At 42.2% G+C, this 16,414-nt stretch overlaps 3 protein-coding genes across 3 annotated transcripts in view; 1 reads left to right on the top strand and 2 right to left on the bottom strand.

Annotated features, from left to right (window-relative positions):
* Positions 1-2,998: 2,998 nt before the first annotated feature.
* LOC134660994 (biogenesis of lysosome-related organelles complex 1 subunit 2) lies at positions 2,999-4,743 on the bottom strand. Its single transcript, XM_063516888.1, has 4 exons — positions 4,646-4,743; positions 4,299-4,429; positions 3,635-3,746; positions 2,999-3,189 (listed from the first exon to the last, which is right to left on the bottom strand). The coding sequence occupies exons 1-4, from the start codon at positions 4,692-4,694 to the stop codon at positions 3,050-3,052; spliced, it is 432 nt and encodes a 143-aa protein (XP_063372958.1). The 5' UTR covers positions 4,695-4,743; the 3' UTR covers positions 2,999-3,049.
* A 343-nt stretch (positions 4,744-5,086) lies between these two features.
* On the top strand, positions 5,087-6,684 carry LOC134661586 (tubulin alpha-1 chain-like). Its single transcript, XM_063517716.1, has one exon. It carries the CDS (start codon positions 5,192-5,194, stop codon positions 6,542-6,544), a length of 1,353 nt encoding a protein of 450 aa, XP_063373786.1. The 5' UTR covers positions 5,087-5,191; the 3' UTR covers positions 6,545-6,684.
* A 5,821-nt stretch (positions 6,685-12,505) lies between these two features.
* The window catches only part of LOC134660955 (uncharacterized), a 27,927-nt gene continuing 24,018 nt past the window's right edge, over positions 12,506-16,414 (bottom strand). The window contains exon 9 of the mRNA XM_063516843.1: positions 12,506-12,644. Within this exon, the coding sequence (XP_063372913.1) occupies positions 12,528-12,644 (117 nt within the window). The 3' untranslated portion in view covers positions 12,506-12,527. The remainder of the gene's footprint in view (positions 12,645-16,414) is intronic.

Here is a 16,414-nt window from a genome sequence, read left to right as displayed (position 1 = left end):
TAGATATTTTTTACGTATGTACTTATATCTAATTTACCTAAAGAAGCGTTGGTAACCCACTAGGCTAAGGGCGTGCGACTTTCAATCCGGCAGTGGCGGGTTCATAACCCGACTCGTACCGAAGAGCTTCGGAACTGTAGGTATGATATTTGCGATACAAGTGCGAAATTCACAACGAGTGGCGAATTTTAAAACACAAACGAATTACCTATTCGCACGAGTATCGTATTTTACATAAAGTACTGGACATACCTACATAGGTACATACATAGGCACATGCCTATTATGTCCCTTTAAATTTTCGACGTAGAATGTGCTTATTATAGCAGAGGCTGTCGTGATGGAGTACCATTATGTACAGACACCTGCAATAATATATGACACAACGAAGGCCGCAATGTCTGACACGATCTTATTTGTAGAGCCATTGGAGCATGTCACGTATTTTTGCGGCCTTCGAAGTGTAACATATTATTGCAGGTGACTGTACTGTAAATATATATCATTTGATATTTACCAGTCGCTTTTCGGTGAAAGGAAACATCGCGAGGAAACCAGATAAGGCCTAGTTTCCCCGCTGGTTTGGAAGGTCAGATGGCAGTCGCTTTCGTAAAAACTAGTGCCTACGTTAATTCTTGAGAATTAGCTTCAGAGCAGATGCCCCGGGCTCTCATGAGCAGTGACAAAAAGGCCTACCTTTTTGGAAGATGATTTCAAATGTACAGTCAGCGTCAAATACTTTGTAGAAACCAAAGTAGCCAAATAGTTCGGAACACCATAAATTTAGTATGGTGTACCGAACTATTTGGCCACTTTGACTGCTACAAAATATTTGACGCTGACTGTACCTAAATATTTCTAGTAATACATGTATACATCATTATGCCTTCGTTCCAGTATGTTAATACAGCTATATTGAAATACTTGTATCGTAGTCAATGTCCGACTTTAATAAGATATTAATGTAGCCATGATTGAATAAAATAGTTTGTGGAAGCGGAGTTTTATTTGGGAGTTTTCCGAGCTTTCGGTTTGATTGCACTTTTTCATTCCCATTCTAAAAACATATTTTTTCTCTACTTTATAAATAATATCTGGGAGACATATAAAACCTCAAAAATGCGCGTTTTCCCAGAGATAAGACCTAGCTAGATCGATTATTCGCCCCGAAAACCCCCATATAGTAAATTTAATCGAAATTGTTTTATCTAATACCTTTAAACTTGGAGGATATAATCAAACGGAGACGCCATGTCTGTAATTTTCTGTACAAAACAGTCTGCCGATTTTTGCGGGGGAGGGGAACGTCAAATGTATGCGTAACGTAAAAATAGCCATGTCAGATAAACGTCAGTCCATACATTGTGTATGACCGTTGGCCGCCTATTTTCGACAGAGGGGAAAGCCTGTTAATGGCTACTCCGTTTAGTTGTATCCTCCAAGCCTTTAAACGAGCAATTCTTGCTTATGTATTTATTTATATATATATATTTCGGGGATCTCGGAAACGGCTCTAACGATTTCGATTAAATTTGCTATATGGGGGTTTTCGGGGCGAAAAATCGATCTAGCTAGGCCTTATCCCTAGGAAAACGCGCATTTTCGAGTTTTTTTATGTTTTCCGAGCTTTGCTCGGTCTCCCAGATATTAAATTATATAGTCATACGTCATACTGACCAACTTCTACTATGGGATGGGATGGGGCCAACCAAGAAATCGTGAATGACCTTTTCTAAGGAGATTAAAGTAAGGAGGATAAGGACAAATACATTCGTACCATTCCCTATTTGTGCGAGATGCGATACGAGTGAGATAGCAACACTTACCATTCGATTCCTCCCATTTTATCCAAAAAAAGATTTTATGGCAACTGTATATTTCATCGACAAAATCGCAATTTTCTTGTTTTGTTCATACTTCAAGATGGACTCTGACCTTGACGTCACGGTCATATATCGTTTCGTTCGGGGCTTTTCGCGAGTGAAGTACGACTGTCGGACTTTGACTATAATTTCTGACTTTTGTATTGCTTTAATGCAATGGGTCCCATACAGACACTTGATCCTCAAAACAAACCTGATCGATAGATACCATATATAAATAAGAAATGGCAGTATGCGAGACATGTGCGATATAATGGACTGTATATTGTCTGAATAAAGAAAATTATTATTTCCTTTATTCATTTAATTTCTCAGATTAGGTTATTTATAATATGGATATAAAAATAAAATACAAAAACACTTACAAAAACAATACAATATACTTATAAACATATTATAAAAAACCTAACCTTATTATTATTATATTATTATATAAATAAGAAATGGCAGTAATATACGAAATTCTTCATGCTGAATAGCGTCCATTTAGAAGCATTTTATAACTAATTCGTCTGAAAGGTGTTAGAAATCAATAACACATTATTTCAAGTTATGAATTTATATATTTTTAACGTAATACATTATTGTAATATAATAATATAAATATCGTAACTATAGTTACAGTGACAACTCAGTAATGCTCGCAGCATTTTACAAGTAAATTCGCATTTGCACTATTGTGACTTGTTCTTCATAATGCGGTGTTGTGTTTGTTCTTGACTGAGAGCGGAAAATAGTCAACTATTATATTTCAAGAGCAACATACAGCTGGTCAAGCATATCTTGTCAGTAAAAAAAGGCGCGAAATTCAAATTTTCTATGGGACAATATCCCTTTGCGCCTACATTTTTCGAATTTGCCGCCTTTTTCTACTGACAAGATCTGCTTGACCAACTATAATTAGATTTGCGGAACGGATGTGCACGATGCCGAAACTTTCAAAAAAGTTGAAATAGTTCTCGGAAAATTCATAGGAAACTTTCATTTTGGAAACGAAAAATTTCCATCTCGAGTATACGAAAATATGACATAAGTTTCCAAAACTTTTCAATGTGATAATTTCGCCATTTTGCAAACTTTCCAACGGGACATCAGCATGAGCAATTAGTCTAGTTCGCTTGCTACATGCGCCTGGCAGCTGCTCATCAGTGGAGGTGTTGTTCTGGCTACTTGTCCTCGAGTTCCTTGAAGCGCTGCTTGAGCTGCTTGGTGTAAGCGTCCAGGCGGTACGCGCTCGCCTCGAACCTGGAGACCTGCGCGTCGATGGCGTCTATCTGCTGCAGCAACGGCCGGATCTGGGTGTTGTCTGGAATAAGGTCAAATAACAAGTGTTCAAATCACAGTTACAAGAAAGGCTAGGCAGAGGAAGGGTCCCATAGACAAAAAATGTGGTGCCAAAAGGTAGCAAGCATACATGGCACTTTCAACAATGGTCACAAGTGAACACATATCTTTGATGTTGTACTGTACATTATTTGCATATAATTTAACAATGTAACATTCAATTTGTTTGACCACTGCCTTCCCCATTGTAGCTAACTCAAGCTTGTGAAGCCATTCCTTTTCATCAGTAGGCCAATACCTAATATAAAAATGTTACAAAAGTAAAAACTGTAATCACTTTATTTGTCTGTCAGTTAATCCAAAGTAACACTTCAGACTGACCATATTTTTAATAATTGATATGGAGGTAGTCCTAAACGATAAATCTTCATTGAACATAGACACAACGTGAATCTTAAAAGACTTACACATTTCATTATACTCATTGAGTGTTTTGCTCAGGTTCACCGCCAGGTTACGGAGATCAGCATACTTGGTTATTGTGAGTCGGTTGATCTGCTCCAGCAGGTTGTAGTGGTCCTGAGATATAATCAAACAGTCATCTTTCAAATGGATAACCAGAGCATTTTATTGTAAGATCACTTATAAACATTATTTCTGATCTGATCATAACTCTGGCCATATTAGATATTGGAACTATTACAAACAATGGGTGGTAAAATTAAAGTGTTAAATTGATAATATGTGATCGTTCCTCAGTATGTGTATTATAATATAATACAATATTAAATAAAGAAAACCCAAGAAACTACACAAAGCACAACTATAAACAATACTTTATATTTATCATTATTCTATTTCCATCCAGATGAGCAGTCTGGCCGAGAGGGTAGGGAGCCTGTTTATGAAGCTGATGATGAGCATGATCACAAAGAAATATTCGCAGTGCAGCAGAATTTCAAACATTTGCTTAAAACTACAAGACCTAATATCAGGTACCAAACTTGGTTAACAATTTCTAATATTGGGAGAGGTGTAAATAAAATTGCTTGACAGTGAATCACAGTTTTTTCAACCGATGATTATCATTTTATGCCATAGCCACCAAGTTTACAGTATTATTTTACTAACCTGGCCCGCAGACATTTCTCCCTGTAGGTAGTCATTGGTGCGCTTGAAGAGCTGCGTGGCGAGGCGGCTGATCACCGGGTCGTGCGGGTCCAGCACCTCGAAGCTCGAGCAGCTCGTCGACACCTGTAAATCTGGGAATTACACGCCTTAGAATATATCTACATCTCTCAATTGGATCCTATAAACAACTAGACAAAAGCGTATTTCTTAGAAAACTTATTATAACATACTTAGAAGATGGATGGATGTATACTCGCCTGATCAAACAAAAGTACAAAACTTGTTCAAACTAATGTAACATAATAATCACTTCGGCAGTGGATACGTTATTGTATGCTTCGACTTACCTTTGTTGCGGCCATCTTTCATCCATTTCTCGATGTCTTCGTCTGACATTCTGCTTAGAACTAAAGTTCTTTTAGTTTTTATCACAAAACTAAATTCTAAATAATCTAAATTCCACCTTTACAAATAAATGAAATTTATGAATGAATTGTTGACATATTGTTGACAATTGATGTGACAGAAGGATGACATTTCTATAGACAATAAACATCGTGGTTTTGTTGTTTTAATTCTTGTGACGTCTCCAGTGTTGCCACATCATTTTGTATGTTCTTATGGACAGCCTATTCACTGTCCTTCCTTTTACCAACATGTGGTAGTAATTGTGTGTCTATCTCTCTCATATCTCTCTTTAGTCACTATGTCTGGCAAGAAAATATGTTTTTTAATAAATTTTCAAATCTCAGCTGTTTAATTTGAATTCGATTCCAAATGACAGTCTGTTTTGTTTAGTTCGTATTTTGGAGTGAAACCAGAAGGAACCCATAGCAAAAGAATAAGTTTTTTTATAGTTTAAGTTATTAACTAGTAATCACATATAATCAAGAATGCGTGAGTGTATATCTATTCACGCCGGACAGGCCGGCGTGCAAATCGGCAACGCCTGCTGGGAGTTGTACTGCCTGGAGCACGGCATCCAGCCCGACGGGCAGATGCCGTCGGACAAGACCGTGGGCGGCGGCGACGACTCGTTCAACACATTCTTCAGCGAGACGGGCGCGGGCAAGCACGTGCCGCGCGCCGTGTTCATCGACCTGGAGCCCACCGTGGTGGACGAGGTACGCACCGGCACGTACCGCCAGCTGTTCCACCCCGAGCAGCTCATCACCGGCAAGGAGGACGCCGCCAACAACTACGCGCGCGGACACTACACCATCGGCAAGGAGATCGTGGACCTGGTGCTCGACAGGGTGCGCAAGCTGGCCGACCAGTGCACGGGCCTGCAGGGCTTCCTCATCTTCCACTCGTTCGGCGGCGGCACCGGCTCCGGCTTCGCCTCGCTCCTCATGGAGCGGCTCTCCGTAGATTACGGGAAAAAGTCCAAGCTAGAGTTCGCCATCTACCCCGCGCCACAGATCTCCACCGCGGTCGTGGAGCCCTACAACTCTATCCTGACTACGCACACGACGCTGGAACACTCCGACGCCGCCTTCATGGTCGACAACGAAGCTATCTACGACATCTGCAGAAGAAACTTGGATATTGAACGACCGACCTACACGAACTTGAACCGCTTGATCGGACAGATCGTATCCTCCATCACTGCCTCGCTACGATTCGACGGCGCGCTCAACGTGGACCTGACAGAGTTCCAGACCAACTTGGTGCCGTATCCTCGCATCCACTTCCCGTTAGTGACGTATGCGCCCGTCATCTCCGCCGAGAAGGCGTACCACGAGCAGCTATCTGTCGCGGAGATCACCAACGCGTGCTTCGAGCCGGCGAACCAGATGGTGAAGTGCGACCCGCGGCACGGGAAGTACATGGCGTGCTGCATGCTGTACCGCGGGGACGTGGTGCCGAAGGACGTGAACGCGGCGATCGGCACGATAAAGACCAAGCGCACAATTCAATTTGTAGATTGGTGTCCGACCGGATTCAAAGTTGGGATTAACTACCAGCCGCCGACGGTGGTGCCGGGTGGGGATCTGGCTAAAGTGCAAAGAGCCGTTTGCATGTTGTCCAACACGACGGCAATCGCCGAAGCGTGGTCGCGCCTGAATCACAAGTTCGATCTAATGTACGCGAAGCGCGCGTTTGTCCATTGGTACGTGGGTGAGGGTATGGAGGAGGGAGAGTTCTCGGAGGCGCGCGAGGACCTGGCGGCGCTCGAGAAGGATTACGAGGAGGTCGGCATGGACTCTGGCGAAGGCGAGGGCGAAGGTGGCGAAGAATATTAGGATCAATTTATTATATTATATGTTAGGACGTTTTTGGTTCTCTTAGGTCTAAAACTACGTGGTTTTACTTTTCATGTGTGCACATACTGAATTTTTGATCTACATATATTTATTAAATTTGGGCGTTGCTTTTACCCGTACTTTGTTGTTTTGATTATAATCAATATCTGGGCGGCCGCGAGCTTGCTCGGAAAGCATAGAAACTCAAACGTGCGTTTTCCCAGAGATACTTAAGACCTATACGGCTACCATCAGTTTGGCACTGACATAAACGCTATTGAGAACGTAATTTACTTTCTATACATCTCGCTCGTACTCGCATATTAGTGACGACGATTCGAAAGAGATGTATAGAAAGTAAATTACGTTCTCGATAGCGTTTGTCAGTTTTGACACTGTCAGTGACAGGTGACTCATGGTACGGGTTCTAGTTCGATTTTTCGCCCCCGAAAACCCCGGGTTTAGTGTCTCAGGAAAGTTGGCAATGGCAACTTCGAGAAACTTGGATTTACGATACAGCTACTGGTGATCCTCATAACGTCATAACATAATAATAAATCAGAACTAGCCGTCACCTTACGATTTTAAAATATTCGATATGACAGGCCAATGGTAGTTAATATGGATTCTACAACCTATCTCCGGCAGTCTTTTCAGTCGCTTTGCTACAGGTAGCTAAAAGTACATCCGTTCGGCCAGTGGTTCGGCCCCAATTTTGGGGAAAGCCATAAGCCGCGCGTGGCGCTATCGCCACCTAGCAGCCATATCTGTGCTGATCGTAACAGACGCGTTTTGTTAGAGAGCGAGTCTTTTGTACTTAGTACTATTATTTATTCTGTGGTATCTGTACGATCTAGCTATCGTACAGCGTAGGTATAGCGTATAGCATACGCTGTAGCAATGCCTTTAAGCCTTGGCCAAACACAGAGCGCGACGCAGCGCCGCGTGATGCCGACGCGATGACTGTTCAAACAGGGCGCGCGCGGACCGCGCTCTCAACACGCCCTCATCGCGCGCGGCCGCGCGCCACCGCTCGCTGCCTAACGTCCGATCCGACTGATGTGACCAAAGAGTAAAGTAAGTATATAGGTGATGTGACCCAGCGCGACGCGGCGGCCCGCCGCGTCCGCGCGGCGCAGCGCTGCGCGGACGCAAGGGGCCGCGCGGCGCGGGGCGCGACAGAAGCGGGGCGTGATACCGGCGGGACGCAGTCTGTTTGACGTCGGTAACCTGTTAGGGTCTCCCCAAACTTATCGACGCGGATTCGGCGAAAGCCGATAGTAAACAGCATAAACAGGTAAGGTTCGGTTCGGCTCCGTTCGGCCGTCGACGGCCGACGCGTCGGCGTCTTTTTCGCTCTTATTGCGTGGACATAAAGTTTCATTTCTATTGGCATTGCCGATTCCGCGTCGATAAGTTTGGGGAGACCCTTAGCATGTGCCGCGGTCGCGGCGCTGGGTCGCGCTCTGTCTGGCCAAGCCTTTAGGCAAATATGCGCACACGCGCGACCTAGATTACTTATTCAACTGTATTCGCATTAAGTACCAAAATCAGTGCATTAAAGACTATGGTTAACAACAGTGTGTGGGTTATTTACGCATTCCTGGCATTCTGATAGTACCGTCAACTGGCGCGTACAGTATCGTTGCTGGATTCGCTACATACCCTACAGCCCCTCCACACTCGTGCGCGAATCGCAGAAATACACTGAACTGTGACGCGATGGGCAAAGTTATGTTAAAGGGCATATACTTTTAGTAAATGAAACAATAATCAACATCTCATCTCTTTATTAATAATAAAGTACAATAAAATAATAAACAACATGTATCCATGATAACTAAACTTACAACTAACGACAATATGACTGATCTTACGGCTAAGTTACAAATAGTTCAGTTTACATTTCCCATGATTTGTTGACTAGAGATTAAAATATGGCCTACAACTATTTTTGTTACTGCAGTTCAATCAAGAGTAATATCGTCGAGTTGCTTTTAATCATTTTAACAAATAATAAACAACTTTACAGCTTGTACAGATAGGTAACTTAGAACACCTCGCTCGTTTAGCTACTTCTGAAGCAACGTTACCTAAGGTTTATGAAGACTTTGGCGTCAGCGTCACATTTTCGGTTGGCGTTCAAAAGGTTACTTTAGTGCTCCAAAATATTTAATGGACTGTACCTACATGTCAATCTTACAACTGTTGATTGCGAATTCATATTTAAAACTGTTTCGTCAATATATTTTAGTGTATAACTTATGTATAACAAGGTATTTGAAGTTTTTTACCTAATTATGTTGAATTGAAGGGTAGGTACTCGGAAAGAACACGTCTAGTCATTCTGACAACATTTGGAGTTATCGCGGTTTGAAAGGAACGATGTACATAATTAACCATATAATTTTCGTGTGTGGTTTAAAGTGACGTTTTAAGTGAGAAAAAAAGGAGTCATTTATAATTACAGATGTAACAGAAGCTGTAACAAATAGGTTATTCAGAGTTCTACATTTTGAAATTAAAATCTCATTTTTGAAAAAAAAAAGACTTAACACTTGTTCTTTCTACGCTTCAAATCAACTTATATTATTAATTATTATGTTCTTTATATCGGACAATATGTACCTATAGGTCATGGTATGACCTTGTCGCTTATCGGCAAGTCATTTGAGTTAAAGTACCTACTTAAGTACCAAGATGCCGACGGCACGTTTTACAAACGCAACCTAATGTCCTTTATAAAGGACATAATTTATTTTGTTTATTTATCAACGTATTGTTTTTATTCTGTCAATAGCACATTCTTCAAATACCAATTAATATTGCCGTATTATTCAAATCAACATTATTTTCCAAACGTACATATTCCATATTATCTAAATGCTATGTGCCACGTGATTAAACAATTCGATTTGAAATTTACACTTCCCAGACATACTTAATTGACGGACTTATAGCAAGTAACATATATCTACATAATAGCAAATATTTAATAATTTGATTTGTATATTGCTGTAGATTTTATATTCGTATGATTTTGGCTGGTTTCTAGAGCTCCTCAATGAAAAAAAAAGTAATTTGTCGTCGAGTTACGAGTTACTTTTCGTAAACAAGAGGAAGATTTTAAGGATATACGATGAAATTAGATACATTTACCACTCGCCGCACTATGAGAGACAAACTATTTTCAAACTGCGCCTTCTCACGTCCTCTACGCAGGCGAAACACACAAACATGGAAAAAATACATTCGTCTGTTGTGTCTGTGGCTCTATGCCTAGAGGGGCGCGCAGTTTAAAATGGTCTATTTTATGTAGTATGATATGACTCACTACTTCGTTTGATATCAATCAGAAAGCTTTAATTCGCTTATAGCTATTATAATAAGTATTAATATTCATTGTTACAAAAAATATACACGGACGGCGATTTTACAAAGCGCTGATATTGAAAAACAATGAACAATTTTAATATTAATGTGCTGATATGTTAACGTAAGTTTGTGCGTGGCATAATTATAGCACCCAAATAATAATACGCGCTTCTTTTTCGTTTCTTAATATTTCCTAAATTATCCACTGTATAAAATGATGTTAATTGTTTAAAATATGAGTTGGGATTATTCTAGTGTTTAAATATAATATGACCAATTTCTTAGGGTATTTTGTAATAACTTTAATACGTATACCTACGAAAAATATTGGATTTTTGGCAACATGAAGTAGGTAAGTAGTTATTAAAAATATGTAGAATGAAATGCTGTTTGTAAACTCGATTTGGTTATCAATATAAACATGAAATCTTGATTAAATATGTTTTATAACAACAATTTAGCGGAATGAAAAGTAGGTCGATTGGTGTGAATAGAAGAAGATACTATTTTCCAATGTTCAAACTTAATTGTCAGTTTTTAATATAAATCTGGATGGCATCTCAAGCGGCCTACTTTTCTTACTCCACTTGTACAAATATACATACATACATCTTGAAAAATATGTTTTTAATAGACTATTACTACAGAAATATAGGTAGTGTCATTATAATAACAATTAGAATGATGGGCTTCGAAAAATACAATTTTGTCCGTCACAAAGAACTTATTCAGGGGTGTCTTTTAGGCCCAATATTTCGTTCAAAACTTCAAAATTGTGATTAGGCAGAATAATACAAGGAACTGCTTTGTTCTAATTAATCATAATTACCATTATGCAATAAAAAACATGTTTATCTAAGCGAAGGCGTGTCGCGAAAACCCGTTCAAAGAGCAAACCAACTTTAAACTGAACACACAGTTTATAAACAGTCTGTTAAATAAAATATAATCACCTACACTATATGTAATATTATCCATACCATAACCAATACTACGATTCATAAAGGATTTTATTGCGCGTAATTTAAATCAGATTAGCTATTCTAATAACAAAATCGTTAGTACCATTAATTACTTTTATGTTATATTCGTTGTAAGTACTAAAACTATTTTATTTTTACGTAAACGCAATAATATCTTATATTATTAACTAAAGCAATATTTTTCACCAATTTAATACTTTTATCATACATGAAATTAAAAAAATTATGCCTTTTCAACCCTTGAACATCCTGTGCGAGGTGAAACTCATAAATATTGAATCACATTTACTTCAAGACCAGCCGAGCTAGCACGTGATTAGACCCGTCTTTTACTAACAATATATGTTAATTAAAGAGGGACAGGTAGTTTATCTCGCCGCGAGATACTGTCGCGCCAATCATGTGCTAGGGGTGCAGGCGCGAAATCGGTAGTAAAATTGAAAGTTCATGAGGATAGTGACTTAGGGTGGTATACCACCTGTCCAATTTCTTCTCAATCTCACTCTCTCATTAAGCAAAATGTGAGATGCAATACACATTGGACAGATGGAATACCACCCTTAGTAAAAATTGTTCAGTATCACCAACATATTCAGTAAGCGGAGTATGTCTAAGGATTGTAAAAGCATTCTGTACGAGTGACACAATAATTTCAACCAAAACGCAAGTTAACTGACCATTCGTAGCCCTTGTCTCTTCGCAATAAGGTTCACAGTCAGTAAACAGCGCGACTGGCACGTTTGGCCACTTAACAGGAATTACCCGAACATATCTCCCTCATATACATATTATTATGTATTTGACATTGACTCCAGTTACAAGGTTACATTCATTTCGCCAATATTTCTATAATCGCATCTTGTTTAGTGTCACTAATAGCAAAGAGAATAGAGTGTGTACCGAGTTACTGTCATGGTAAATTATGCAGCCACAGTACATTTACTGCCATCTTTCGACAGAAGATTAAAACTGTTAGAACGCGTGTTGACTTTGATCCTTATTCTTTCACTGATATTGTATCCATTTGTTAAATGTCAAAAATTAACGCCATCTACTCGACAGTACGCCAAAGGTATGGTGCCATCACTCGAAAAGATTGCATCATACTTTGGCCTAGTCTCGAGTAGATGGCGTTAATTTTTGACATTGAACAAATTGACACATAACAGTGAAAAATAAGGATCAAAGTCAAATGTCTAACAGTTTTAATCCTTTGTCCAAAGATGACAGTAAATTTACGGTGGCTACATAATTTAGGTACTTTGACAACCCGCCTCTATTTTAAATTCTCTTTGCTAATAGCATAGAGAAATATAGTAAGACAAGAGTGCTCACTCCATACATCAGTTCAGACTATTGATTTCAGTGTCTACATCTAGCATCGAGTAGCGGAACTGTCAGTACTGCTACTTGACAATAGATGTAGCACCGACCGGAAAGTCTTATCTCAACAGCATAAGACTTTCCGGTCGGTGCTACATCTATTGTCAAGTAGCAGTACTGATAGTTCCGCTACGCGATGCTAGATGCTAATAGTCTTTTTGGTACTAAAACTGATGTATGGAGTGAGCAATCTATGTATTTTTTTCTCTATGATCCCCAGCTACATATAGTGACCCGCACACTTAGTTGACGTTGTGGAACCGCAAGATGGCGCGGCCCTTGATCTCCGAGTTGCACAGTTTGCGGACCACCTCCTGCGCGTCCTCGGCCGGGAACACCGAGTGGGGGGGAGGGGCGATCTGGAAAGGGGGGGGGGATTTGTTTATTGTGTACATACTAGCACTTACAGATAAACCTTACGTGCTAACAGTGTTGTTAGTATTATTTTCATGTCAATATCTTATCTTATATACCTTTAAACGAGCAATTTTAGTTTAGTTATTTATTTACTTGTATATTTCGGGGATCTCGGAAACGGCTCTAACGATTTCGATGAAATTTATTATATGGGGGTATTCGGGGGCAAAAAATCGATCTAGCTAGGTCTTATCTGGGAAAATGCGCATTTTTGAGTTTTTATAGGTATGTTTTCCGAGCAAAGTTCGATCGGTGTTCCAGATATTACATTCTTATATTATACGTTAAAATTCTGCGTATTATTTTTCTGTCATTATACAATTTTATCAATTGTTTCACTACAAAATGTATTATAAAATGTATGTACACAAGTATGTACCTAATATACTCATTTTTAATCGACTTAAAAAAAAGAGGTTATATATTATCATGTCATAATATAGAAATTGATTTATAGAGGGGAAAGCTAGCAGAATAGTGATAAGAAGGATAAAAATGATTAGTAATAATCGGTCAGGTGCGAGTCGGATTCGTTTAGCGAGGGTTGTGTATAAATGATTAGTAATAATCGGTCAGGTGAGAGTCGGATTCGTTTAGCGAGGGTTGTGTACGAGGGGCGTTCAATAAAAAGTGAGAATGAGTATGTTATATACAACTTTTATTAAATGTAATTTTATTTTTCGACATAGTCACCTTTTAGCATAATACACTTAGTATATCTTTTTTCTAAACTTAAAATTCCATTTCTAAAAAAGGTTTCATCTTGAGTACTTAAAAAATCTTGTACTGCAGCGACTACTGCGTCGTCGTCTTCAAATTTCTTGCCTCTTAGGTATTCCTTCAATCTCGGAAATAGGTAGAAATCACTAGGGGCGAGGTCTGGTGAATACGGAGGATGCTTAAGGATATCGAACCCAGCATCACGTATTGCAGCCATTGCAACGGCGGACTTGTGTGCCGGTGCATTGTCCTGATGGAACAACACAATTTTCGAGAGTTTACCTCGCCGTTTTTCACGGATCTCATTGCGCAATGTTGCTATTTGTTTGGCATATAAAGAGCCCGTAATAGTGGCTCCATGCTCGAGATACTCAATCATTACGACCCCTTTACCATCCCAAAAAACAGAGCCCATGACCTTACCGGCAGATGGGCCCACCTTGAATTTCTTCGGAGTTGGAGATGATGGCCTTTTCCATGTCATAGACTGCAGTTTCGTTTCAGGGTCGTAATGATAGAGCCATGTTTCGTCCATTGTTATAAATCGCGTCAAAAAAAGTTCCCGGTCTTGCTGTATCAGGTCCAAAGCTTCTTGACAAATCTCGACTTTAGTTTGTTTTTGTGTGTCAGTACGCATTCTGGGTACCCAACGCGCTGATACCTTTTTCATACCCAAGCGTTCATGTAAAATATTATGCACGCTCCCCGTTGAAATCTTTACATTTTCAGCAATAAAACGAACCGTGACACGACGATCCGCCAAAACTAAGTTTTCGACTTTTTTCACAATTTCTTCAGTTACTGCTGTAGTAGGGCGTCCGGAGCGGGGGTCATCCATGGTCGATGTTCTTCCACGTCTAAATGCGGCGCACCAACGTGCGACTGTCGAATACGGAGGAGCATTAGACCTTAAAGTGTCCCGTAAATCTAAATTGACTTGGTCCGTAGAAAAATTTTTCAAACACAAGTATTTGATAACGGCGCGCAGTTCAATTTTCTCCATTTTCGCTAACGTACTCAATAGCATCGCAAAGAAATCGCCGTATTTTTTTTTAAACAAAAAACAGTTAGTTTTTTTTTTCATGGCAATCAGCTAGGTAGATTAGCTTTACCGGCCAGTATTTACTTTCCTAATATTTAAAGAGTTTGCATCTCATTCTCATTATATATTGAACGCCCCTCGTATAAATGATTAGTAATAATCGGTCAGGTGAGAGTCGGATTCGTTTAGCGAGGATTGTGTATAAATGATTAGTAATAATCGGTCAGGTGAGAGTCGGATTCGTTTAGCGAGGGTTGTGTATAAATGATTAGTAATAATCGGTCAGGTGCGAGTCGGATTCGTTTAGCGAGGGTTGTGTATAAATGATTAGTAATAATCGGTCAGGTGAGAGTCGGATTCGTTTAGCGAGGGTTGTGTATAAATGATTAGTAATAATCGGTCAGGTGCGAGTCGGATTCGTTTAGCGAGGATTGTGTATAAATGATTAGTAATAATCGGTCAGGTGAGAGTCGGATTCGTTTAGCGAGGGTTGTGTATAAATGATTAGTAATAATCGGTCAGGTGCGAGTCGGATTCGTTTAGCGAGGGTTGTGTATAAATGTGCAGCTCGTCCGCCTTCTCCGCGAACTTGGGCAGCAGCTTGTACACAAGCTGACCGGGCCGTGCACACATACCTCCCCCCTGGCGACGAGCCCCACCAGCTCGCGCAGCTGCTCCAGCGTGCCGTTGGGCACGACCGCCACGTGCACGTGCAGCTCGTCCGCCTTCTCCGCGAGCTTGGGCAGGAGCTTGTACACAAGCTAACCGGGCCGCGCACACATACCTCCCCCCTGGCGACGAGCCCCACCAGCTCGCGCAGCTGCTCCAGCGTGCCGTTGGGCACGACCGCCACGTGCACGTGCAGCTCGTCCGCCTTCTCCGCGAGCTTGGGCAGGAGCTTGTACACAAGCTAACCGGGCCGCGCACACATACCTCCCCCCTGGCGACGAGCCCCACCAGCTCGCGCAGCTGCTCCAGCGTGCCGTTGGGCACGACCGCCACGTGCACGTGCAGCTCGTCCGCCTTCTCCGCGAGCTTGGGCAGGAGCTTGTACACAAGCTAACCGGGCCGCGCACACATACCTCCCCCCTGGCGACGAGCCCCACCAGCTCGCGCAGCTGCTCCAGCGTGCCGTTGGGCACGACCGCCACGTGCACGTGCAGCTCGTCCGCCTTCTCCGCGAGCTTGGGCAGGAGCTTGTACACAAGCTAACCGGGCCGCGCACACATACCTCCCCCCTGGCGACGAGCCCCACCAGCTCGCGCAGCTGCTCCAGCGTGCCGTTGGGCACGACCGCCACGTGCACGTGCAGCTCGTCCGCCTTCTCCGCGAGCTTGGGCAGGAGCTTGTACACAAGCTAACCGGGCCGCGCACACATACCTCCCCCCTGGCGACGAGCCCCACCAGCTCGCGCAGCTGCTCCAGCGTGCCGTTGGGCACGACCGCCACGTGCACGTGCAGCTCGTCCGCCTTCTCCGCGAGCTTGGGCAGGAGCTTGTACACAAGCTAACCGGGCCGCGCACACATACCTCCCCCCTGGCGACGAGCCCCACCAGCTCGCGCAGCTGCTCCAGCGTGCCGTTGGGCACGACCGCCACGTGCACGTGCAGCTCGTCCGCCTTCTCCGCGAGCTTGGGCAGGAGCTTGTACACAAGCTAACCGGGCCGCGCACACATACCTCCCCCCTGGCGACGAGCCCCACCAGCTCGCGCAGCTGCTCCAGCGTGCCGTTGGGCACGACCGCCACGTGCACGTGCAGCTCGTCCGCCTTCTCCGCGAGCTTGGGCAGGAGCTTGTACACAAGCTAACCGGGCCGCGCACACATACCTCCCCCCTGGCGACGAGCCCCACCAGCTCGCGCAGCTGCTCCAGCGTGCCGTTGGGCACGACCGCCACGTGCACGTGCAGCTCGTCCGCCTTCTCCGCGAGCTTGGGCAGGAGCTTGTACAC

The sequence above is a fragment of the Cydia amplana genome, chromosome Z, assembly GCF_948474715.1.
Source record: "Cydia amplana chromosome Z, ilCydAmpl1.1, whole genome shotgun sequence".
In the NCBI taxonomy this organism is placed as follows: Eukaryota; Metazoa; Arthropoda; class Insecta; order Lepidoptera; family Tortricidae; genus Cydia; species Cydia amplana.
Note: the sequence above shows the minus strand (reverse complement) of the source record. Positions and strands in the feature narration are given on the sequence as shown.

Coding starts and splice junctions, on each gene's coding strand:
- LOC134661586 (XM_063517716.1), top strand. CDS start 5,192: ATGCGTGAGTGTATATCTATTCACGCCGGACAGGCCGGCGTGCAAATC.
- LOC134660994 (XM_063516888.1), bottom strand. CDS start 4,694: ATGTCAGACGAAGACATCGAGAAATGGATGAAAGATGGCCGCAACAAA. Junction 4,430..4,645: donor GAAAGATGGCCGCAACAAAG/GTAAGTCGAAGC, acceptor TGTAATTCCCAG/ATTTACAGGTGTCGACGAGC. Junction 3,190..3,634: donor CAATGAGTATAATGAAATGT/GTAAGTCTTTTA, acceptor ACCTTATTCCAG/ACAACACCCAGATCCGGCCG.